Source organism: Brassica napus, unplaced genomic scaffold (assembly GCF_020379485.1).
Source record: "Brassica napus cultivar Da-Ae unplaced genomic scaffold, Da-Ae ScsIHWf_2909;HRSCAF=3694, whole genome shotgun sequence".
Classification (NCBI taxonomy): domain Eukaryota; kingdom Viridiplantae; phylum Streptophyta; class Magnoliopsida; order Brassicales; family Brassicaceae; genus Brassica; species Brassica napus.
Window position 1 is genome coordinate 1 of NW_026016158.1, and position 24,275 is coordinate 24,275.

At 36.5% G+C, this 24,275-nt stretch overlaps 3 protein-coding genes and 2 long non-coding RNA genes across 6 annotated transcripts; 2 read left to right on the forward strand and 3 right to left on the reverse strand.

Moving 5' to 3' along the window:
• Window positions 1–215: 215 nt before the first annotated feature.
• Window positions 216–1,237, reverse strand: LOC125602579. The gene is made up of 2 exons (XR_007334928.1): window positions 953–1,237; window positions 216–623 (listed from the first exon to the last, which is right to left on the reverse strand). It is a non-coding gene; the product is annotated as an uncharacterized LOC125602579 (long non-coding RNA).
• A 1,151-nt stretch (window positions 1,238–2,388) lies between these two features.
• LOC125602580 lies at window positions 2,389–4,521 on the reverse strand. Its single transcript, XR_007334929.1, has 2 exons — window positions 3,086–4,521; window positions 2,389–2,754 (listed from the first exon to the last, which is right to left on the reverse strand). It is a non-coding gene; the product is annotated as an uncharacterized LOC125602580 (long non-coding RNA).
• A 6,277-nt stretch (window positions 4,522–10,798) lies between these two features.
• On the forward strand, window positions 10,799–15,560 carry LOC125602578. Of its 2 annotated transcripts, XM_048774148.1 has the most exons (6): window positions 10,806–10,922; window positions 11,027–11,103; window positions 11,644–11,753; window positions 12,231–12,332; window positions 12,498–12,791; window positions 12,921–13,705. In XM_048774148.1, exons 4-6 carry the CDS (start codon window positions 12,321–12,323, stop codon window positions 13,506–13,508), a joined length of 894 nt encoding a protein of 297 aa, XP_048630105.1. In that variant the 5' UTR covers window positions 10,806–10,922; window positions 11,027–11,103; window positions 11,644–11,753; window positions 12,231–12,320; the 3' UTR covers window positions 13,509–13,705. The 2 variants fall into 2 exon arrangements, with proteins under 2 accessions (XP_048630104.1, XP_048630105.1); XM_048774147.1 differs by lacking the exons at window positions 12,498–12,791; window positions 12,921–13,705 and adding an exon at window positions 14,168–15,560 and having other exon boundaries at window positions 10,799–10,922.
• A 674-nt stretch (window positions 15,561–16,234) lies between these two features.
• LOC125602577 lies at window positions 16,235–18,716 on the reverse strand. The gene is made up of 2 exons (XM_048774146.1): window positions 18,215–18,716; window positions 16,235–18,065 (listed from the first exon to the last, which is right to left on the reverse strand). The coding sequence occupies exon 2, from the start codon at window positions 16,911–16,913 to the stop codon at window positions 16,425–16,427; it is 489 nt and encodes a 162-aa protein (XP_048630103.1). The 5' UTR covers window positions 16,914–18,065; window positions 18,215–18,716; the 3' UTR covers window positions 16,235–16,424.
• A 1,934-nt stretch (window positions 18,717–20,650) lies between these two features.
• LOC125602576 lies at window positions 20,651–23,979 on the forward strand. The gene is made up of 3 exons (XM_048774145.1): window positions 20,651–22,439; window positions 23,027–23,505; window positions 23,608–23,979. Exons 1-3 carry the CDS (start codon window positions 21,416–21,418, stop codon window positions 23,977–23,979), a joined length of 1,875 nt encoding a protein of 624 aa, XP_048630102.1. The 5' UTR covers window positions 20,651–21,415.
• The last annotated feature ends 296 nt before the right edge of the window (window positions 23,980–24,275 follow it).

Genomic DNA, 24,275 nt, shown 5'->3' on the forward strand with positions numbered 1-24,275 from the left:
TTATTCAGAAACGGAGGAGTAATGAAGAAGACATCATATACTAGCCAAATTGAAAGTAGAAAGTAAAATAAGCAGGAAAATAGTGAAATCCGGCGGCCTACGCCGCCGGGAACGGTGAAAAAAATTTAGATAACCGTCAATATAAAGAGTCGCCTTTATTGTCGCGGAGAGAAAAATATTTTAAGTGACTTGAAAATATCATATATAATATAGAATGTCGTATCAAACATCTTCTCATTTCTTTCTTTAAAATTTTTCTTTTTTGCCACTTTCTCTATCGACACAATATCAACAAATATATCATCATACAATAGCTTAAAACTTACAACAACATATCATCATACCATCATCCCGAGTGGCATGATCTCTTTATTTTGAAAGAAAATTTCAGAATTACATTTATAGTGAGGAATTACGAAAATATATTTTCATCCAAATATTTTGGGATCCATGTGTTTTTTGCCTTTTGGAAACCTTCAATGCCGTGGAGGGGGTGGAGGTGTACGAAGTCGGGGAGGGAATTCTTATCGGACGAGGCTTACATAAGGACGGTGGGCATGGAGGGATGCGAAAGAGAAGGCTCCTTCCAACCGTCATCAGTTGATCGGGATGCTCTGTGCCTTCTACACCAAAACCACTTAACGAATTAATTACTACAACGCCAAGTTTTGTAAAGTGGACATTTGTCTATCAATTCGCATAATCCCAACTTAAATAGATATATATTGTTTTATTTCGTCATCTATCACAATAAACTTCGGTCTGAACGAAACAAGACAGGAAACAAAACTACAATGGTTTATCTTCTGTTTATAAAAATTAATGATATAGTTAGTTGTGAACTAAAACCAAGCTAAATTAAAGAGAAAAAAAGTTCAAAACATTTCTAAATAGATCAAAATAATAGAGTAAATAGCTATGACTTTATATATTTAAAGACAAAAAGACTAACTAAGTTCGTGGAGCTGTCTTTCTTCACCAAGGGCTTTATCCATATGGGGAAACACAAGAACGAGAAGGAGGAGAAAGAGAAGCATGGAAGATACTTTAGAAGATGCCATCTTAGTATTGTATCTTAATTTACTAATGAATGATGATCAGTATGACTCATTCGTATGCTTATATAGAATGAAGAGGTGGAAACTATTTATGGTTTGTGTGGTTTGTGTTAGAGTAGAAGCCATCGAAGACTTAGATTTCACTTATGGGTCTTGAAGTTTTGGTAGTTTTAGGCAAAGTTTATTCTATATTAGCATCATCAATTTCCAGGATGGCAGGATATTATCATTTTATTTTAGTGGAGCAGATACTATAGATAAATTATAGATATTATTCCAGGATTTATTTATCTTTCATTTCACTCATATATATTATAGATAAATTATTAAATTAGAATTTCAATATCTTAGATTTTTAATTGACTAGTGAATAACCAAATTAATTTGCTTGACTATATAATACTACTGAGTTCGTAAAATTAGACGTTAAAGATTAACACTCCTTTTTTGGTAATAATAAGCTTTTGCTTTGGCTTAAACTTTAGCAATATCATAAACGATGTGTTTGTAAGATGCTCAAAACTCGCCTATGTTTAACAAGGACACGATCTCGGCAAAGTCAAGACACGTCGTCTGTCAAGGCCTTTAAACCAAATGGGTAGTTTGATCTTCATGACGGAGGAGACCAGATTCATACACCCACCCTATTAAAGGGAAAACACACACGCCAAATACGACGAGGAATAACGCCAATAACCGAATAAAGGATCGAGCAAGATCTATCACTAATGGAGATAGTGACAGCCCTCGATTTTCATCAGAAAACGGAAGATGAAGATGATGAAAACTCCAGTTCACCCAACATATCCCTCTGTTTCATATTAAGTGTCGTTTTGGGTCTGCGCAAACGGACTAAGGAAACAATTAATTTTGTACATTTCCTATATAAAACCATAATTACCAATACACCTAACCATGTTTCAACCAATAGAAAAATAGATTACTGAATAAAAACTAATAAATTTGCATTTTGCATTGAAAATCGAAAACGACACTTATTTTGTAGCGAAAAAAATTCTCTACAACGACACTTATTCAGAAATGGAGGGAGTAATGAAGAAGACATCATATACTAGCCAAATTGAAAGTAGAAAGTAAAATAAGCAGGAAAATAGTGAAATCCGGCGGCCTACGCAGCCGGTAAGGTAACGTTGAAAAAAATTAGATAACCGTCAATATAAAGAGTCGCTTTTATTGTCGCTCAGAGAGGAAAACATATTTTAAGTGACTTGAAAATATCATTTATATAATATAGAATGTGTCGTATCAAACATCTTCTCATTTCTTTCTTTAAAATTTTCTTTTTTGCCACTTTCTCTATCGACACAAATCCATAAACTATATTTATTTACGTTGAATAATATCAACAAATATATCATCATACAATAGCTTAAAACTTACAACAACATATCATCATACCATCATCCCGAGTGGCATGATCTCTTTATTTTGAAAGAAAATTTCAGAATTACATTTATAGTGAGGAATTACGAAAATATATTTTCATCCAAATATTTTGGTATCCATGTGTTTTTGCCTTTTGGAAACCTTCAATGCCGTGGAGGGGGTGGAGGTGTACGAAGTCGGGGAGGAATTCTTATCGGACGAGGCTTACATAAGGACGGTGGGCATGGAGGGATGCGAAAGAGAAGGCTCCTTCCAACCGTCATCAGTTGATCGGGATGCTCTGTGCCTTCTACACCAAAACCACTTAACGAATTAATTACTACAACGCCAAGTTTTGGTAAAGTGGACATTTGTCTATCAATTCGCATAATCCCAACTTAAATACATATATATATTGTTTTATTTTGTCATCTATCATAAACTTCGGTCTGAACGAAACAAGACAGGAAACAAAACTACAATGGTTTATCTTCTGTTTATAAAAATTAATGTGATATAGTTAGTTGTGAACTAAAACCAAGCTAAATTAAAGAAAAAAAAAGTTCAAAACATTTCTAAATAGATCAAAATAATAGAGTAAATAGCTATGACTTTATATATTTAAAGACAAAAAGACTAACTAAGTTCGTGGAGCTGTCTTTTTCACCAAGGGCTTTATCCATATGGGAAACACAAGAACGAGAAGGAGGAGAAAGAGAAGCATGGAAGATACTTTAGAAGATGCCATCTTAGTATTGTATCTTAATTTACTAATGAATGATGATCAGTATGACTCATTCGTATGCTTATATAGAATGAAGAGGTGGAAACTATTTATGGTTTGTGTGGTTTGTGTTAGAGTAGAAGCCATCGAAGACTTAGATTTCACTTATGGGTCTTGAAGTTTTGGTAGTTTTAGGCAAAGTTTATTCTATTATATTAGCATCACTCAATTTCCAGGATGGCAGGATATTATCATTTTATTTTAGTGGAGCAGATACTATAGATAAATTATAGATATTATTCCAGGATTTTATCATATTTCATTTCACTCATATATATTATAGATAAATTATTAAATTAGAATTTCAATATCTTAGATTTTTAATTGACGAACATGAAATCCTTGAGGTCATCACTGATTACTTCTCGAAATTATAGGGATATCTATTTGATTTTTTTTCTTAGAATAGTTCAAATAATTCAAATATGTATACAAAATTTCATTTAAATAAATTTTTAAGAGATGGTCCAACTTAAAAACACACACATAAAATGAAGTTGTGATTTATGTTGTAATATATTAAATTAAATGTCATACAATGACAATTATATATTTAAAATTTGACTTGTGTTCATAATCAAAACATATATATATACTAATATAATAGCAAAAACGATTAAAAAATAAATAAAAGTAATTATAAATATTATTTAATAGTAATTCTCCTTTAAAAAAAGTAACTAGATCTTGATGCGCAAAACCGTGCGGATAATAATTTTTATTTTATACATATATATATTTTGATTTACATGATTAGAGGTATACAATTTTAACATTTATTATATCAATAATAGTTTAATATAATATTTTTAAACACAATATAATTTTATAGTTTACATGTAGTAATATGATTTATTGTCTCAAATTATTAGTGACTAGATATGAGCCCGTTGCGTTGCAACGAGTTTTATTTGAAAAAAAACCATCTTATTATTTTTTTTGGATTGTTTCTGCATATATTCTTTAAGACTTATTTTTTAATTAAAAACTTATTTTTACACATAAATTTTAGGTATATTTGTATTTTATAGTTATGGTGTATATGTGAATTGTTATCAACTTTGTACTTAGAGACAGAGAATACACTCACATTTATAAATTTACACCGAATATAACCCAAAGTAAGAATAATAGCGAAAAAAATTAAAAGTTAAATAAGACTAATCGAGTCAATGACAACACTATAAATTCTTTTATGTACTAATTTAATATTTTATTAAACTTATCCAATGTTTAATAATTTTCTGAATTCATTATTTTTCAATAATATATTTTTATAATAACATTTTAATTTAAAATTATCTTTTGTCATGATTTAAAGAAAATCTTATTTGGTTAAGATTATAAAAATTATCTTACAAATATCTTTTATTTTGGTTCTTAGGAAAAAGATGTTATTTTAAAATAATGACATATTTTATTGAATATTAACAATCTATTTTTTTTTTGGCACATATCAAAATCATATCGGTGAAACATTTAAAGTTATTTTGTTATTTATAATTTTTTGAACACAAAATTATCTATTAAAAGAAAAGTTAGTTATTTATAGGAAAATATTATTATTTTTACAAATTTATTTTATTTATAATTAAAAAAAGGAAAGTTACTTATTTTATAATTTTCTTTACTATTTTGATTAAACAATTTCATTTGTTTAAGATTTTCATACAATTAATTTATTTTTGATAAAAAATTTTTTTTAATTGATTATATATTTTGTCTTATATGTTCAAACACATAGTCATTATATTCATCATATTTCCAAATATTCATATACGACACCAACATTATAGTTGAAAAAATTATGTTAGCATCATATGATATAATAAGGATAATAAAAAACTGAGTTGTATCAAAAAATTAAAAAATATATTTAGATAATATTATATCATGTGATATAATAAAGATAATAAAAATTGAATGTATCAAGAAATTAAAAGAAAATACTTAGATAATATTTTGCTTGTAAATACTATTATATTTTGTGAAAATAATATAAGGAAGCTTAAACCCAATAATTTTTTGTATTTGTAGGATTTATAATTTGATTTTGTTTTAATTTGTTTTTAAAGATAACATTTTTCTTTTATAATTTTATTTCTATAGTATCTTTAAAAACCAAAAATTAGTTTTTTTTCTTAAAAAGGAAAAAATACATTCAGATAACTTACAATATTTTTTTGTTTAGGATTTTAAAACTACTATTCAATAATTTAACAATATATAAATGTTAAAGTCTAGCACGTAGTGCAAGAAGGCAACCCTCGTTTGTAGTCCATATGGATGCAGATCTACCAGTTTGGTTTACAGAGTCTATATGAGTCTCGTTTGTTGCTGACAAAAAAAAATAAAAAAAATAAATAAATGTTAAAGACTATGTACATTAATTTTCCTTTTCTAAAATCTTTAAGAAAACTAAAAAGAAATTTTCTTAATAATAATTTTTCCTTTTCTAAATTTATTTTAAATCTTTAAAAAATTGTATTATATTTTGACACATGTCACAATCTTATAAAAATTATTGACACATGTAACGATCATGTTAATTAGTAACTTTGAAGAACCAAACTTTATATAATAATATATTTATCTTATTAAAACATGAACATTAAGTAAAACTTTACATTATATGATTTTTGTAAAAAATTCTATTCTATTTTTTTTGTCATCAACAAAACAAATTTATATTGACTCTGCAAACCAAACGGGTAGCTCTGAATCCATGTGAACCACGTAAGACGGCTGAGACATTGCACTACGTGCTAGTTTATCCGCTTTTGTATTCTGCGTTTTTGATACATGAATAATCTATGAACTGAGGAAGCTTCCTTTTCAGCGCTTTAATGTCTTCTAAATAGGTAGCAAACGCCAGCTATTCTTTTGATTCTGAAACCATCTTCACCAATTGAGAACAATTCGTTGCAAATGTAACCTGATATTGACGTAGATTCATCATACATTTCATTGCCCAAATTAACGCTTCAATTTCCGTATGGAGGGGGGAAAGACTTGCCCTAGTATTTTTGCTCCCATCAAACTATCAAAACCTGGCAAAGTACTATGCCAATCTTGTCCAGAAAATTATCCTTATCCTTCCAAGAACCATCTGTAAAGCACCAACGTCCAGGGATCGACAGGATGTAAGTGGTATCTTCTTGATGTGCTGGTCTCTGTACCTTTGGAACATGTGCCTCAGCCCAAAGTTTAGATTCTTTGTCCGCTAGTTTATGTGGGTTCAATATCCAAATTACTAAACACTTTATTATTCCTTCCTTTCCAGATGTACCAAAGTATCCAAGCAAACTGATTATCATCCATCTTTGGAAGCACTCTCCAAAATAAATGATCAATATTTGTAAATAAGGAACTTGTCGGAAAATAACCAGGATTTGATGGGTACTTAGAGAGAGCCCAGGCCTGTACTGCAGGGGGACATTCGAAAAAACGTGGTTGATGGATTCCTCCAATGCTCCACATCTTTCACAAACTTTATCACCTTGTATGCCTCTTACCTGCAGATTTTCCCTAACTAGTATGCATCCTGATATCAACTGCCATAAAAAGTGCTTTATTTTTGGTGGACATCGTACTTTCCAGCAAAAATCCTTCAAAATATCTACTGAAGGTCCAAATAGTAATGGTTGCCTATATCGATCTGGGTATACTCTCTCCACATGATATCCTGACTTAACGTATATTTCCCATTTTTCGTGAAATGCCATCCATTCCTATCTTCTATCTGAGTTTTGCTTAGTGGAATGCTTTCAATAATTTTCACATCCTGAGGATCACCAAAGCATGAATTACCTGTGAATTCCACATCCGTGTTGTCTGATCTATAAGCGAGTCAATTGTAAGATTTGGGTATAAGTGCACTTGATTTTATTTGCTGGTCTCGGACGAGTGGTTGGGTATAAGTGCACCCGTTTAATTAGTCCTTTACTAACCAGAGATCTAGCCGAAACAATAATCTGCCAGCCATATGACGGCGAATATGATTTAATCGGTTCTACGAGTGAGGCGTTTTTGTAGTACCGACCTTTGAAACTCTTGAAAATAGAGTGTTTGATTTTTCTATAAGCCTCCATAATTGTTTACCAAGCATGGCCGTGTTGAAATCCATAATATCCTTAAATCCCAGTCCACCTTCATCCTTATTTATACATACCTTATCCCATGATTTCCAATGTAAACCTCTAGTACTTTTCCCTGGGCTCCACCAAAACTGAGCTACTATAATCGTGAGTTTCTTTGCAATTGCCTTTGGAAGCCGATAGCAGGACATCACATGATTTGGTAATGCAGTAACTACTGATTTAATAATTACCTCATTCCCTCCTTTAGTAAAAAACCAAAAAATCCAACCATTGATTCTATTAGTTAACTGGTCATGCATAAAACTGAAAACTTCAATCTTATGCCCAAATTGAATTGAAGTTTTTTGAAAATTTATTAAATGACCTGAAACCGCTTCATATTCCTTTAAAATCTTGAGAATGGTTTGACATTCTTTCTTCTGTGTTTTGCAAAAGAAAAGACTATCATCCGCAAATAATAAATGAGATATCGCTGGACACGCTCGTGCTACCTTCATCCCCATTAATTATTTTTCCCGTTCTGCCTTTATTATATTTGCGATTAACGCCTCCGCACATAAAATGAATAGGTAGGGAGATAAGGGGTCTCCTTGACGTAAACCTCTTTGTGGGATTATAAGTCCTCTTGGTTAACTATTCAATAGTACTGATGATATACATTCCATCATCAACTTAATCCAATGGGGAGCAAATCCAATTTTATGAAGTAAAGCTTTAATAAAATCTCATTCCACCATATCATATGCTTTGCTCATATCTGTTTTGATTGCCATAAACTTCCCTTGAAATGCTTTATTAGTTCTTAATCCATAAAACATTTTCTGAGCTATAAGGATATTATCCGAAATTAACCGTCTCACCACAAATGTAGATTGAGTTTCGGATATAAGGGAAGGAAGATATATCTTCAACCTCTGACATAAGACCTTCGAGATGATCTTATACCCCACATCACATAGACTGATGGGCCTTAGTTCCGTCATCCTTGTTGGTCGTTCCGTCTTAGGAATCATGCAAATATTGGTGATATTTAACCTTGGATCCAGCTCTCCTGTAGTAAGGAAATTATTCACCATCTCTACCAGATCCATCTTGATAATATGCCAGGAATGCTGAAAAATTGGGCAGTCATTCCATCCGGTCCATGAGATTTTTCGGGATGCATCATAAACAGAGTTTGCCATACCTCCTCTTCCGTTTCTGGTCTCAATAACCGCTGATTCATCTGGGTAGTGATAGACGACATTACCTCATCGAAAAAACTATCAAATTCAGAAGGTGATGAAGTACGAAACAAAGTCTCAAAATACTCCATTGCAACCCTTTCAATTCCTTCATCCTTCGTAATCCAACTTCCAGCAGCATCATGTAATCCCACAATCCTGTTTCTGATTCGCCATTGTCTTGTGAGGGCATGATAAAATTGTGTATTAAGATCACCAGACGAGTACCACATGTTCTGACTCTTCTGGTGCCAATACTCCTCTTCATCTTTATAGGGTAATTTTCTAGACACCTCTAGAATATCCTCTAGTGATCGATTATTATCTGTCTGCACCTCTTCTAGAGCCTTTTGAAGCTCATTTATCTTTTCATTCCCATATGGTGGATTATTTTTCCGCCATTGAACAATTTCGTGACGACAATTACTGATCTTATTGACTATATCCGCTGTACACCCTTCATTATATTCCCTCCATCCTGAGGTTATTGAATCCATAAGTCCTTCCTGGCCAATCTATCTTTTATCAAACCGAAATTGACCTTTCCGTTTGATCACTTTATCTTCCACATACGCCACTACCGGACGGTGATCCGAGGAAACCATCCCCAAATATTCTGTATAAGAGCAAGAAAATAATGTATGCCATTCTTCGTTAGCTAGAGCACGATCAAGTTGGCATCGAACCGTCACAGCTCCTTTCCCTTTTCCCCTCCTTCCTTGCCATGAAATTTTGTTCCCTCGAGCCGGGAATTCAAGTAGTCCACTATTTCTTATCATATTATTAAAAGGATGGAAGGATTATGCACTCCTCAGTGCTCCTCCATCCTTTTCATGATTTTCTGTAATTTCATTTGTCACCAATAATGAACCACGGTTCCGATCGCGCAAGCCCATATCTCGTTAATCTTTCCCAAACTTGTTCACTTAGTTTCAGTACTGGATCTCCTTACACAAAAGTGAAAAATTGTTTTACCATGTGTCACTGCTTCCACGTCAATCATTCGGTTACTAGTATATAGAACCTTAACCTGATACTCATTATCATAAAAGAGAGCTAATCCACCACTCCTTCTTATCGGGTCCACAGTTACCAAATTATCAAATCCAAAATGTGGTTGAAAATATTGAATGAAATCCGGGTCTTGATTCGTCTCGGATAAAAATAAAAAATTCTGGTTTATACTTATACCAAATCTCACATAGATAACTTGGTCCACTTACTTCCTGCTCTTCTACAATTCCAATTTAAAACTCTCATTTAATCAAGATTGTGAATGCTCCGTAAAGCTAATATATTCGGGTATAAGGACACCCTGCTCTCCCCATTACCAGGACGCCTAAGGGCCTCCCGTTCCCCTGTCTCCCTATATGGTACCGATAATAATAAAATGACATTTGTCACTAAAACTAATGGTATACTTCGTAGCATCACTTTGCTCATATGTTTAATATCACAATCCAAGTCCCATTCACCAACCGGATCAATGTAAAGGTTTTCATCTCCATAGCAAAACTAGTGAACAGTATCTCCAATATGTACTTAAGTATAATGTGAATATTTATACACCAATCATGAAGTACTCCCGTGTGCCAAAGAACCAATATTAGTGCTGGTCGTTTCATCGACGCAGGTCCGGCGTCTGCGTCTGCGGCTTTGTTTTTCATTAAAGTTTGTTTGTTTCATCGACGCGGGTACCTGCGTCTGCGTCTGCGTCCGAACGCAGCGTCCAGCGTCAGCCGCCAAAAAAACCAGCGATCGCGACTTAAATTCCGCGTCTACTTAATCTAATTTCCGTTTTGCCCTTAACCTAATTCACTAATTACAAAAAATACCTAACCTAATAGACGCAGACGCATCCTTTCTCCGTTAGACGCATCTCTTCTCCAGCTCTCTCTCTCTCGGATCTTGATCTCCAACCCAGCTATCTCTCTCTCATCTCTCGATCTCGAACCCAGCTCTCTCTCTCTCTCTCTCTATCTCGAACCCGGCTCTCTCTCTCCATCTCTCCATCTCGAACCCAACTCATCTCATCTCGAAGCTCTCTTCTCCATGGCATCTCATCTCAAAGCTCTCTCTTCTCCATATCATCTCGAATCTTGATCTCCAACCCAGCTATCTCTCTCATCTCTCGATCTCAAACCCAGCTCTCTCTCTCTCTCTCTCTCTCTCTCTCTCTCTCTCTCTCTCTCTCTCTCTCTCTCTCTCTCTCTCTCTCTCTCTCTCTCTCTCTCTCTCTCTCTCTCTCGATCTCGAACCCGACTCTCTCTCTCCATCTCTCCATCTCGAACCCAGCTCATCTCATCTCGAAGCTCTCTTCTCCATGGCATCTCATCTCAAAGCTCTCTCTTCTCCATAGCTTCTCGTTCAGGTAATTGTCTCTGTTCTAAAAAAAAAAAAAAAAAAATTCTCTGTTCTAAAGCATTTTGGTTTCAAGCATCGATTATAAGTGTGTTGTGTTGTGTTTTTTTTCAGCATTTGCGGCAAATAAGTGTGTTCTGTGTTCAGCCTCTTGTCTCAAGCTTCTCTCAAGCTCTCCGAAGCTTCTTAAGGTTCGTCACTGTAGCTATCATCCTCGTATAGAATCTGAAGTTGTGTGTTTGCTTTATATATGGCTTTCTACTTCTCTTGTCTTCTTGTGTTTCTGCCTATTATTTATGACTCGGACAGGCAAAGTTGCCTCAGAGTTAAACAAACTGAAAAGCTTACGTCCTGAGCTATGTCCGTTTGTGTTGAGAAAAATATTGTTTTGTGTGTTGACTGTGTTCGCATCTGAATTTAGAAGCTATCAGATCAGATAATTTATGAAAAGCAATGAATCATATGTTGTTTCGTTGGCTCTTGTTGCTTTGATGATTAGAGAAGTTTACGTCTTCATGTATTGGCTCTTGATTTAAGTATCTCTGAGATTTAGATTGTGCTTCTTTCCCTCAAATGCGTGGTAGAGTAGTTGTGTGGGTAAAATGATCTCTCTGCACTAGCGTAGCTTGGCTTCTTTTTAGGTTTGATGAGAATGTGCCAAGGTGAAGTTCTATTCGTGATTGTAGAATGTAGAGCTCACCAACTTATTTCTCTGTGATTTAATTTTGCAGAGATCTTAGAAACGAGGCTAAGGAGCTCAATTGTAACTCTGAGGAGCCTTTTCAGTTATATGACCAAGTTCTACGATGCAATCCTGGAGCATTTGAGTATGCTATCCCTGGTAAATGAAATCTTCTCATTTTTTCCCTTTTTTTGTCTGAATTGTAGGGTGTTACAGATTTTGAGAAAAAATATTGAGAAACATTTGGGAAAGAAACCTTTTAAGTTTTAGAATTTTCAGTCCGCACTTAAGATACCTTTAATGCTTGATGCTAGCAGTATCTTCCTTCCTTTCTCACCCCATTCAGCTGGTAGTGAACCTCTATGCTATGCTTAACTTGTACTGAGCTTTAATAGTTGTTTGGTTGCTCTGGGAAAACTTGTTATTGCGCCAGTGTTTGATAGAATTAATTTGTTTTTTTGTTTATTATAATAATACTGTGGCTACTGATTAGTTGAGAAAAATATAAACAAGTGTTGGTATTGATGCTTAGAGTTGGTCTGTATTAAGTTTGAACTGTTTTAAAATGATTTCTTGTGTCTTTTGATGAAACTGTGTAGAGGTTGATGAATGTGTTGTGTGTTTGCTTTGTCTCAGGCTTCTCCATAGCATCTCAGGCTGTGTCTGTGTGTCTCAAGCTCACACTCTCAAGCTCACTCTCTACCACTGTTCCTCTCACTTTTTAAGATGGCAAAAGATGTAAGGCTCTCTCACACTACTCTTGCTTGTTATATGTATGGAATGGTCGTATTATGTCTTTAGGTTTTATGCTTTAGGTCGTACGGAATCTTTAGGTCGTATGCTTTAGGGTCTGTGTCTTGCTTTGTTTTTTTATGCTTTATTCTTAATTTTTGTGTGTTTTAGAATTGGCCTCCTGAGGAAACCCGGTTTTTTTTCCAACTTTACGCTGAAGAGAGAAAAAAGGGAAATAGAACGAGTACATCTATGAATAAAATAGGGAAACAGAACATCATAGAGGCTTTTGAAGCGAAGTTTAAGAAAGGATATGACACTTGGCCGCCTTTCAAGAACAAATACGACACCAGTAGGAAGAGATACACTAAGTTTAAGAAGTTGCTTCAGAATAGGACAGGGCCTGGGTTTGATGACATGGGAAGGATTGATATGTCAGATGATTGGTGGAATGAACGTGAAAAGGTCAGTTTCGCTTATATCTCTTCTGTGTATTTTTTAGACATGATTTATTCAAGTTTCCATGTTTATATCTGCTACTGATCTGATCTACTACTTCTTCTACTGACTTCTGTTTCTTTTTATGTTATATAGGAGTGTCCTGGGATTAGAAAATCCATATGCAAAGAGATTGCTAATATGGATTTGTTTGAAGAAGAATTTCGTGGTGTAGTTGTAACTGGAGCTGAAGGATGGAGCGCTCAACATGGAGAAGCAAGTTTGAATTCTAGAGTGGGTGGAGATGATGGTGATGAAGCTGATTCTCAGCCAGGAGAAGAGACTCAAGCATTTGGGACAGAAACTCAGCCACAAGCTCAGACAGAAACACAACGCCAAACTCAGCCAGCGGCTCAGACTCATTCCGGAAGTTCAAGAGCCAAAAGAAAGCGTAAAGAGAAAGATCTGGTTGTAGAAGCTTGTGACAAACGGACTGCAGCTCTGGAGGTGAAGAATAGGATAGCGGAACGGATGTTGGAGCGTCAAGAAGCCTCTAGTGTTGAGAATGTGTTAGAGATACTGTACGCATTGCCTGGAGTGAGAGAGTGGTCTCCATTATATGAAGCAGCAATGGAACATCTTATAGATAATGAAGGGAGTCGAAGGGCCTTTATAACAATGAAGACGGATGAAGCGAAGATTAAGTTTCTAGAGCTTAGGACTAAGATCAAACGTGATGATTGACTAGTATGGAGCTTAGGATTATTTTGTGATCTTGCTGGAACTAGTATGGAGCTTAGGATTATTTTGTGATCTTGTTGGAACTAGTATGGAGTTTAGGATTATTTTGTGATCTTGCTGGAACTAGTATTTTGTGATCTGATCTTTGTATGAAACTCTGCCTTTTGTGGCCTTTATATATATATATGGAACTTGATTTACGTTTTATATATACAAATCAGTTATGATCATGTCTTTGTTTATATGTTTGGGAACAGATGACTTAGCTGAGAAAATACTTCACTTCTTACTCTTCTTGTGTCTTGATTTTGGTTCAGCACTTTGAGAATGAATTTTTGGTTTAACTTATATAAACATGTGATTGGTCTGTGTGATTGGTCTGTTCCTTGAACTCATGTCGCCTGTGTTAAATATATATACATGTCGTGTGTGTTAAATATATATACATGTCGTGTGTGTAGTTTTAAAGGTCTGTTTTGTGGTCTTGAACTTGATATCTATGTTTGTGGTCTTGCAAACGACCAGATTGCAAACGACCAGATTGGAAACGACCAGATTGGTCATTTATATGTCTCAGATATGTCTTTACGAATATGCATTATGTCTCAGTTCAGATCACGTGTATTATACTACTTATGGTTTTATTTAAAATGGTTTTGTAGATGCTTGAAAGATGGATGTTGGAAGATGAGGATGGTGATTATGATGATGAACTTGGTTTGCTTGATGTGCCTATTACTGAGAGATTGAGTCATAGAACAGATCGAGGAGCAGGATGGCGACATGTTCAACAACTTATGTATGAATCTGATCAGCAATGTTATGACATTCTTCGAATGAACCAAAAGAATTTTAAAGCTTTGTGCAAGATGCTAGCTGAGCGATATGGATTGAAAGAGACTCACCATGTCTACCTTGAGGAATCTGTGGCGATGTTTCTCGAGACTGTTGGTCAAGATAAGACGAAGCGGGATATTGCTGCAAGGTATCAAAGATCATTGGATACGGTCCAACGGAAGCTTGATGATGTTTTGAGTGCTATTCTGAAGTTTGCGGAGGATACATTAAGACCACAAGAAGGCGAGTTTGGAAGAGTGAGTCCGGTTTTGAGGAATGATGATCGGTATTGGCCTCATTTCAGAGATTGTGTTGGAGCACTCGATGGAACTCATGTGCCGGTTCGCCCTCCAAGTCACAATGCAGAAGCATATAAAGGTAGAAAGCAAGATCCTACAATGAATGTTCTTTCTATATGTAACTTCGACATGAAGTTCATATACGCATATCTCGGTGTACCTGGTAGAGCACATGATACAAAGGTTTTGACTCATTGTGCGAGGAATGAGGCTTCTTTTCCACATCCTCCTCCTGGAAAGTATTATCTAGTTGACTCGGGATATCCGACCAGGACGGGGTATCTTGGTCCGCATCGTAGTATGCGATATCATCTTGGTCAGTTTGCTAGAGGAGGACCACCTGTTAGTGCACGAGAGTTGTTCAACCGAAAGCATTCAGGATTGCAATCGGTGATTGAGAGGACATTTGGAGTACGGAAAGCAAAATGGAGGATTTTGGATCATAAGCATCCAAAGTATTGTCTGGTCAAGTGGATTAAGCTCGTGACAGCGACGATGGCGCTACACAACTTCATACGTGATTCGCATCGGGAAGATCATGATTTTGTACAATGGCAAAGTGATGATGATGGAGAAGCAGAAGGAGAAGAAGCTGATAGTGACAGTGATGAAGAAGAAGATGATGATGATGGTGGTGGTGGTGGACATACTGTATATGAGCCGACTGGTGATAGAGCGATGGAAGCTTTGCGTAAGAACATCACAGATGAATATGGTAGAGGTCGTTTACCGTATTAAATGTTTAAGTTAGTGACTTGGTTTTTCTTTGCTTATAACTTTGATTATCATTTCTATGTGATATTGAAATATTTGTTTTATTTATTTAAGACTATGTATTATTTAGCTTTGTTTTGTGATAAATATTTTGATATATTATTTTTTCTTTAATTTATGATAAAAATGTTGTTAAATTTGTATAGTTGACTAAAAATTATTATCAATTAAATATAATATTTTGATGCATGTAAATATATGTAAACTACATTTCTTTATTTAAAATATAATTTTACAAATTCAAACTACATTTTATTTATTTAAAATACAATTTTCCAAATTTATAAAATTAAAATATAAACAAAATCAAATAGTCGCAGCGTCTGCCAAACGAACAGCAATAAATCAATTTCTTGCGTCTGCGTCCAGCGTCTGCGTCAATGTTCTGCGTCTTCGAAACGAACAACAAGCTGCGTCTGAGTCTGAAAAACGAACAACACCAAAACGAACAGACGCAGACTCAAAAAGCTGCGGCAACCAAACGAACACCACTATTATAATAAAAAGGGTTATTCCCCATATAGTAAAGATTCCGTATATGTCTAATCGCATATGCTCTGGGCCATATCGTCTTCTACGTCTTCACGGTTGTCTGCAAGTCTAACTCCATGCATAAAGCTGTTTCGTAACTGGTTTGAGGAGACCAGCCAGAACAATTGAACTTGTGCAATAGAGCCTCGCTGTCCAATACCAATAGACCAAAACCATTCTAATTCCTTATCATACCTTCTGAAAACTATGCGCGTGAAGCAGTCTATTTCCCGAACAAAAGAACTAGTACTGCAATCATATCCAGTTGCACATTTGATCCAATACCAATAACCAAAGCAACCATTTTTATTCCATAACCTTAAGAAAACAAACAGACCAGACCAAATTGAGAACCCTCCCAAAATCAAAGTATTCCAAAAAGAAAAGATACTCGTAGAGCTTATTTTAGTAATACCATAAATAAAAAACCTCCCGCAATCCCATTATAAATCTAATAGACAACTCTTATCCATAAAGCTTAAGGTTTAGGAAGTTGTTTAGGGTTTAAGGGACCCTTGTCTTCCATCTTCTTAGCACCTCCGCCTCCTCCTCCCTTCCGGCCAGTCTGCTTGGGAGCTACACATTTACGCGGCGACATTAGGACTTGAGTAAACTTCTTTGTATGGACACCAACATTCCCTGAAAATAGTGGTTTACGGGGAGCAACTTTCTTCTCCATTGCAGGTGCCTCTGTGTCGGCTGTATCTCTGACAAGCGCATTTTCTTCAGTCGCTTCCGTAGCTCCCTCCTGAGTCATTATCTTATCCTCACCATCCGTAAGATCCTGAAATTCATCCTCAAATTCCAATATCTCATCAGACTCTTTCCAATTATGATCATCCTCACCTAATTCCATTCCATCCTCATTTTGAGACCATTCCACCCCTACATTTGTTCCTCCATATTGTTCTAGAGTTGTGGTTACATCACCTAAAGATTCACTAGCCAGTATCAAACCATTCCCCATATCTCCTAAAGTCGTAGTTACCTTAGTAGAGTCACGTTGGTCGCCTAACAGTGGAGTAACTCCCTTCGTAAGACTTGCATTGCTGTTTGATCCTAAGTTTTTTTCCTCTTCCTGATGCACAGTAATCTTGTCCTCTCCATCTATCCGTATTTCTCCTTCTTCACGTGTGTCTTCTCTTACCTTCCATAACAGACTTCTTTCCCCTCTTAATGGACTTTTTCCCCTCGTGAAGGTCGGGCGTATCGAATTCTTTCCTCTTCAGATGGCCTTCTTGATTGTTCCCAGCGAGAACTCCGGCATCTGCAACTCCCTTCCTCACTTTTGTTGTGAGACCGGTTTGAATATGGTCTTTTGTTTCCACGATCAGTCACCCTCTCCCATTTCGTGTCTTGCTCCTCATACATCTTTCCTTTACCCTTTCCTTGATACTTTTGACATCCTTCTCACCTTCTTGATTGCTTCCTCCCTCATTGATCACCACTCCCTTGTAACTTCTTGCTCGATCCTCGGTTCGATTCGCTACTCCATCTCTAATCTCCTTCCTCTTAAGCAAACTCTTCGGATTCAAGGGGCAATACTCCAAAGCATGGCAAAGACTAGAACAGAGCGAGCAATATCCAAACAGTTTATCATACTTGAGAGTTGCAAGTACCTCAACCGTTGTATCAAAACACAATTCCTTGCGCCCATCAACAAGTACCCGCATTTTACCATCATAAAGATCCACATCTGTGGTTTCACCAATCGCATCACCAATGCTATGAAAAGTAGAGGTTGACCAGAATTATGTGGGGACGTCTACGATCTTGATCCAAAATGGGATCACCGAAGGAAAATCTCTCGCCATCCTTAGTTACCATCGGTCCAAGGCTATCATCCAAAAGTCGAAATGATATGGTTGTCGAAGTGGAATTGAAACTTTCCCAATCCCAAATCTGTGCCTGCTACCCTCTCCTCCACTTTCCATATCTTTGGTAGCATCACCAGCAAGGACGAGATATCTTGCTTCCTTGGATTCATACTCCTTCCGATCAAGGTTTTGGAATAACTCTTAATGAGGTCAGAGTTATCGAAATGTGGAACAGAAATCTTCAGCCTCTTTCGGTTGCCTCCACCAATTTTCCCATCACCATTCGCTCCAACCAGTTGACCCTGAGACATGATCACCGGCACCAGAAACAGAGAAGTAAGAGTGTTTAGTTTCTGTGTTACAAAACTGAAAGTTGTGTCTGTAAACGAAGAAGCCTTGCTCCTTTTATAGTTACTAAGAACGCTTTAAGAAAATCCTAGCACATTAATACCAGATCCTTCCAACATGTTTCGCACAATCGCACAACATGTATCCATACAATCCCGTGAACCATCTATAGAAACCGTATCCAGAGACCAAGCCATAATATTGCATAATATTGACTTTTCCCCAAGCCATTATCAGAGATTTCGTTTTAAAGAGTGTAGATCTCGTAATTGATCTTCAGGAATCCTCTTCCGATCTGCAGGTCTTGTCCACGATGCCTCTATGTTAACTTCATCCCGATCTCCAATCGAAAACCCCGTCTTCAAAATCTCGTTAGATCTCAAATTGATATTTTGAACATATCAATCTCCATCAAATCCCTCATACTTTTCAATTCGACTGAATCTCGTACGATTCACGCGAAACTCCCGAGCCCCCGGTTCCCATTCATGGCTGGCCATCGATACCCTTGGCCTTGAATGCTATCGCCATCGCCAATCGCCAGAGGATTTTTTTTTTTTTTTACATTCTATTCTATTCTTTTCTTTATTAACTCAGATATTAATATTCTTACGATTATACTCATATATATATATTAGGTTTAGGTCATAACCGGTAATTTATAAAGCGTATGCTTCAATTAAATTATTAAACCGAAAATTTTAATGCATTATGTTTGTTTTGTCTTTCTAAACCTGAATTTTCATTTTATTATCTATGTTTTTGAAGGTTTCTTATGTTGTCTATTAATTAAATATTTAAAAGATTTTGTTAAATGAAAAACAAAATATTCATTTATACTATAAATAAAAAATAATTAATTTAATTTATTAAATGTTTGCTTTAATGAAAAATATAATATATATTTATGCTGTAATAAAAAAATATGAAAATATTTTATTCAAATTTCATTCAAAGAAAATATAGGAATATTTATTTCATTTTTTTCTTAGAATAGTTCAAATAATTCAAATATGTATACAAAATTTCATTTAAATAATTTTCTAAGAGATGGTCCAACTTAAAAAAAAAAATCACTTATGAAATGAAGTTGTGACTTCTATTTTAATATATTAGATTATAAATATTATTAAAAGAAAATTTACTAACAAATTATACTTTGTAATTATATTTTGTTTTGATTTTTGGCGAAACTAAAGGCGATCGGGGTTACGGCGGATCTCAATGGCTCCGGAGCAGGATCTAGATCTCCGATGGGGGATCGAGGTCATCTACTGCCTCCGGCGATGGGGATTCAAGGTTCGGAGGTTGTGATTACGAAAGAGGGTGACCAAGGTTCGGTGATTAGAAACTCGGTGACGGTGGGAAAAGGAGAATCTTTGGGATCGGAGATGAAGAAGAAACAAATCTATCAGCGCCTTCGACAGAAACGTTGGAAGGTAGTCAGTCTATTCCGATTAACTCGGATCTGAAAACGGGGGAGTGGATTAACGCGGTTAAAGGGAAGAATATTTTGAAGAAATATGAGATGAAAATTCAAATGGAAGATGGTGTGGGATCTGTGAGTGTGCCGGATGAAGTTTTCAAGGATGCTGCTCCTTTGTGGGAAGATTTTCTAATTGGAAGATTTTTGGATAAAGCTCCGCATATAGGCAAGGTTCATGCGATTGTCAATAAGATTTGGGCGCAAAGTGACAAGTCGCAGATGATTGATGTTTACGTGATTAACTCCACAACAATGAAGTTCAAAGTGAGTAATCCAGTCACGAGGAACATGATTGTACGAAGAGCAATGTGGAACATTGCTGAAGTTCCAGTTATCATGGCGAAATGGTCTCCATTAATAGAAGATATTGAGCAGGAAACACATTCAATACCTCTCTGGGTCCACTTGAAGAATGTACCAATGGATATGTTCTCCTGGAAGGGCTTAAGTTTTGTGACAAGTCCGGTTGGTATACCTGCGAGATTACATCCGGAAACTGAGCAATGCATATATCTGAAGATTGCTAAGGTGTTGTCAAAGCTGATTTGTCGAAAGAGTTACCAAAATCAATGAACTTCACATTTCAGGGGAATAAAACTCGGGTGGAATATACTTATCTGTGGCTCCCATCAAAATGTACTCATTGTGGCAAATGGAGACATCTTATGCGAGCTTTTAGAAGGAGGAAGGAAGAGAGTGAAGTTGAAATGGAGATTAAGGTTCAGGAGGTTGGTAATGTGAAGGAGAAATGTGCAGAGGTGGTGGAATCGAAAGAAGTTGAAGCTGCTGGGTCGGAAACTATTCTTGATGCTGATGCAGAGGATAAGATGGACATGACAACTAGCAAAAATGGGAATATTATGGAGGTTCTAGAGAAGACGATAGTAGAAAGTAATAAGGGAAGTGAAGGAAGGAGAAAAAATTTGGATGGATGTATCGCCGGGGAAAGCTAGTCGTACCCCTGCAGTAACAAAAAAAACTAAAGTTTTGTCAGGTATCAATCCTTTCTAAATCAAGATTTTCAGTACTGAGTTTGGATGAAGAAGAGGGAGAAATAACATAGAATAATGAAGTAGAGGAGGTTAACAAGGAGGTTTTGGAGGAAGTTAATGCGGAGGAGCGAAGCGAGGAGCAAAGTGATAAGGAGCATTTGGAAAAGGAGTCAATGAGAGAAGATGAAGTGGTTAGGAGACAGTTCTTGCCAAGAGGATACAAGGCTAAACATAAATTCCTTTCAGATGTGTCTGTTCAGAGAGTGCGGGATGATGGCCCGTGTGATCCAAATAAGAAGAAGAAACCCCGCGACGCAAGATGACTGGGTTCTTCTGGAACATGCGCGGCTTTAATAAACCATCAAAACATGAAGTAGTCCGCGAATGGGTCAGGAATCAGTCTTTACAGTTTGGAAGCTTGATAGAAACTAGAGTGAAGGAAAGGAAGGCATGAAATATTATGAATTCAGTTTTTCAGAATTGGTCTCACATGAATTGGTCTCACATGGCTAACTATGAGCATCATCATCTTGGGCGTATATGGGTTGTTTGGGGGCCATCAGTAAGGATGACACCAGTGTTTAAAAGTAGTCAGTTAATTACTTGTTCAGTTCTGTTAGAAGGGATGGAGGAGGAGATGTTTTGTTCTTCTGTGTACGATTTGAGCACAATGGAAGAAAGGAAGGTTTTGTGGGAGGACTTGCGAAATCATAAAGATTCACCAATGTTTAAGAGGAAGTAGTGGCTAATTTTTGGAGACTTCAATGAGATTTTGGCTGGCGAAGAGCATTCAAGTTATGAAAATAGCCCTAATGTTACTACAGGGATGAGAGATTTTCAGGAGCTTACTCGATATTGTGCTTTAACAGATATGGGATCTCATGGGCCTATGTTTACATGGTGTAACAAGAGGGAGGGAGATTTAATTTGTAAGAAGCTGGATTGGGTTCTAATCAATGATGTTGCTCTTCATGGTCTGGGGAGGGCATATAGTGTTTTTGAACCGGGTGGATGTTCTGATCACCTCAGGTGCAGGATACATTTTGATATTGAGAACAAGCAGAAGAAAAGGAAACCGTTTAAATTTACAAATGTGATAGCAATGGATGAATTTTTGCCGACAGTTGAAGAGTATTGGAGAGAAACTGATCAACTTTTTCATTCAACCTCAGCCTTATACAGACTTGGGAAGAAACTTAAAGGTCTTAAGCCGGCGTTGAGGTCTCTTAGTAAAGATAAACTGGGGCAGCTTCATAAGCAGACGAAGGAGGCGCTATTACTTCTTTGTGATAGGCATGGAGAAACCTTAATGAATCCGAGTTCAGAAGCTATGAGGAGAGAGTGTGAAGCATTGGAGAAATGGCAGAAACTTGCAGATATAGAAGAGGAGGTCTTTAAGCAGAAGTCAAAAATGCACTGGTTGGAGGCTGGTGACAGGAATAATAAGTTTTTTCACAATGCAGCAAAAATTAGAGAGGTGATGAATGCCATCAGAGAAGAAGTAGTTTGTCCTGATGGTAGTATAGTTACAACGGAGGAAGACATTAAAAAAGAAGCTGAGAGGTTCTTCGCAGAAATGCTCACTCATAGGCCGCTTGATTATGAAATGCCTAATGTGGAGAGCCTACAAGATCTCCTTCAGTTTCGTTGCAGTGAAGAGGATTGTGAAAATTTAATCAGAGACGTTTCAGCTGAGGAAGTGAAGGAGGTGATATTCAAAATGCCATCAAATAAATCGCCGGGACCGGATGGTTACACAGTTGAATTCTTCAAAGCAGCTTGGCCAATAATTGGGAATGATGTGGTTGTAGCAGTTCAATCATTCTTCATCAAAGGCTTTCTTCCCAAAGGTATCAATTCTACTATCCTGGCTCTGATACCTAAGAAAGATAGCTAGGGAAATGAAGGATTATCGGCCAATATCTTGCTGTAATGTGTTATATAAGGTGATATCTAAGCTCCTAGCCAACCGTCTCAAAGATATAATGCCTACTTTCATCTCATCTAATCAGTCAGCATTTGTTAAGGACCGGTTGTTGATGGAGACCCTATTATTAGCTACTGAATTAGTAAAAGATTATCACAAGAGTGAGATCTCTCCAAGGTGCGCTATGAAGATCGATATATATAAGGCTTTCGATTTGGTGCAGTGGCATTTTCTCTTAGCAACACTCAAAGCTTTGGGTTTCCAGCTAAATACATTCACTGGATCAATCTCTGTGTTTCGACTGCTTCATTCTCTGTTCATGTTAACGGAGAACTTGCGGTTATTTCAACAGCGCCAGAGGCTTGCGACAGGGTTGTGCTCTATCTCCATCGCTATTTGTTATCTGCATGAATGTTCTCTCTAAGTTGTTAGATAAAGCGGCTGCTGACAGACTAGTGGGATATCACTCGAGATGTAAAAATGCTCTTCTGACTCATTTATGCTTCGCAGATGATATAATGGTTTTCACGGATGGGCAGAAGAGATCGGTTGAAGGGATTCTCAAGGTGTTTGAGAAGTTTGAGAAGCTCTCTGGATTAAAAATCAGCTTGGAAAAATCGACATTATATATGGCTGGGATTTCCGCAAATAATCAGAATGCTATACTTGAGAACTTTCCATTTGAAGCGGGTCAGCTTCCAGTTCGTTACCTTGGTTTACCTTTGCTCACCAAGAAAATGACAGTAGCAGATTACCTGTCGTTGATGGAGAAGGTTAGGACAAGAATGTGCGATTGGAATGGGAGGTTTTTATCGTATGTGGGGAGGCTGCAGTTAATAAAATCTGTCATCATGAGTTTGACAAACTTCTCGCTCTCAGCGTTTAGGCTTCCTCGACAATGTCTAAGTGGGATAGAGAAACTTTGTGCTGGGTTCTTGTGGTCGGGGCCTGGGTTAAATATGAAGAAATCAAAAGTGGGATGGGCAGAAGTTTGTAAAAAGAAAGAAGAAGGCGGGCTGGGGCTGAAAATCTTAACATAGGTGAATGAGGTTTCTTGTCTCAAACTAGTTTGGAGAATTCTTTCTGGTCAGAATTCATTATGGGTGAAATGGGTTCAGCAGTATCTGATCCGGAAAGGATCCTTTTGGTCTATTAAGGAAACCACCACAGTTGGCTCTTGGATGTGGAAGAAAATCCTTAAGACTAGAGACTCTGCCAGAAGGTTTCATCGAATGGAAGTAAAAAATGGCGAGACTACTTCTTTTTGGTATGATCATTGGTGCAATATGGGGCGTCTGAGAGATTTGTTGGGAGCAAGAGGGTTTATGGATTTGGGCATTCCTGGAAATTCAACAGTTGCTGAAGCTATACAAAAACACAGAAGAAGAAGACATCGTGTAGTGATTCTGAATAGAGTTGAGGAGGAGATTGAAAAGATAAAATCTGCAAATAATGGTGCATAGGACTTGCAGTTTGGAGAAACAAAGCAGAGATTTATAAAGTTATGTTCTCCTCCAAAAATACTTGGCTGTTGATCCGCAAAGAATACATTTTGCAAAGATGGAGTAAATATATATGGTTCAAACATGCCACGCCGAAATATTCGTTTCATATGTGGATTGCGACGTTGCACAGATTGTCGACATGTGACAGGATGTTGAGATGGAATCCTGCTATAGATCCAACTTGTGTATTGTGTAAACAGGAAGTGGAGACAAGAAAAATCTGTTCTTTTCTTGTGCTTACTCGAGCCAAATAT

What these genes read in the sequence shown, in the direction of transcription:
- LOC125602577 (XM_048774146.1), bottom strand. Translation starts at nt 16,913, where the DNA reads ATGGGGAATGGTTTGATACTGGCTAGTGAATCTTTAGGTGATGTAACC.
- LOC125602576 (XM_048774145.1), top strand. Translation starts at nt 21,416, where the DNA reads ATGAGAGATTTTCAGGAGCTTACTCGATATTGTGCTTTAACAGATATG. An exon ending in CAAAGGCTTTCTTCCCAAAG is followed by an intron (nt 22,440 to 23,026) that starts GTATCAATTCTA and finishes TATGCTTCGCAG; the next exon opens with ATGATATAATGGTTTTCACG. An exon ending in CAAAAGTGGGATGGGCAGAA is followed by an intron (nt 23,506 to 23,607) that starts GTTTGTAAAAAG and finishes CTTTCTGGTCAG; the next exon opens with AATTCATTATGGGTGAAATG.